The 1,180-nt window shown below is 45.8% G+C and overlaps 1 protein-coding gene across 1 annotated transcript; it reads left to right on the top strand.

The window, feature by feature from the left end:
• Window positions 1-360: 360 nt before the first annotated feature.
• Window positions 361-925, top strand: LOC149072504 (uncharacterized). Its single transcript, XM_089247216.1, has 2 exons — window positions 361-735; window positions 836-925. The coding sequence occupies exons 1-2, from the start codon at window positions 361-363 to the stop codon at window positions 923-925; spliced, it is 465 nt and encodes a 154-aa protein (XP_089103342.1).
• The last annotated feature ends 255 nt before the right edge of the window (window positions 926-1,180 follow it).

Here is a 1,180-nt window from a genome sequence, read left to right on the forward strand (position 1 = left end):
ACCAATCATCAATTGTACAGCAAGACTAATACAGGAAAATTAGGATGTTTCAAAGACGAAGCAAAATCAGTACCAATTAAAGAAGTGTGGGGAATCGGTTAAAGCCGTCCGGATATTATATATATTTTTCCTTGTGGTTGGAAGAGAAGTCAAAGCCGTCTAGAGATGACACTCTGTGTTTTGGTTGAGGTGTCACATGTTGTCGCGTAGGTGTATGTCCGTTCCATGCGTATGTAGTGATTTTTGTGATTTGTTTTAGTTTAATAAATAAATTGAATAGATTTTGTCATCGTTAATCACTACAACTGGTGACCTATATTGTGAAGAGGACAGGCAACCAAAGGATTTAAGCAAAACAAAATGGCAGATGAAAACGCAACTGGTTCGGCAGAGATCGCCCATGTTTCCGTAAAAGCTCCACAGTTTTGGCGAGCAAATCCGGAGATCTGGTTTAGGCAGATGGAAAGTCCGTTTCTTCTGGCAGGAGTGACAGCCGAGGTGACCAAGTATCATCACATTGTATCTGCCTTGCAACCAGAGGAGCTGTCTGTTGTCGGGGACATTATCACCAGCCCACCCACCGCAACATCTTACGCTACGTTAAAACACTGTTTGTGCACGCAGTATGCGGACTCGGAGGAACAGCGGTTGCGCGACCTAATTTCTGGATTGCAACTGGGTGATCGGAAACCATCACGCCTTCTCCTGGAAATGCGAAGTAAAGCTGGGCAACAGGTGAGTGATGATATTTTGAAGTCTCTTTTCCTCCAGCGGCTGCCTACAAATGTTCAGCAAATACTAGCGATATCCAATGATAGCCTGGATAAATTGGCAGAAATGGCTGATGCCATACTTGCCGCCGCGGAAAGCTCCACTGCAATTCATGCGGTTTCAGCTGAAGCTTCGCAAATGCAGACCATTCTAATGGACATTTCTTCCTGTTTGCAGCGTCTCGAAACGCGTGCTCGATCCCAATCAAGAAATCGCCGAGGATCTCGTCAGCGTTCCAGCAGTCATGACAGAAATTACCAGCACTGCTGGTACCACTGGCGTTTCAAAGAAAAAGCAACCAAATGTGTCCAGCCTTGCAGTTTCAACCAGCAGGGAAACTAGTTGGGCCGTCACTCGATACTCAGAGTGACGGCAAACTCGAGTGCTTCCGGCTATATCTGTCTGACCA

Source organism: Pholcus phalangioides, unplaced genomic scaffold, assembly GCF_987345545.1.
Source record: "Pholcus phalangioides strain wild (caught in Gottingen) unplaced genomic scaffold, Ppha-v1.0 ptg000017l_1, whole genome shotgun sequence".
In the NCBI taxonomy this organism is placed as follows: Eukaryota; Metazoa; Arthropoda; class Arachnida; order Araneae; family Pholcidae; genus Pholcus; species Pholcus phalangioides.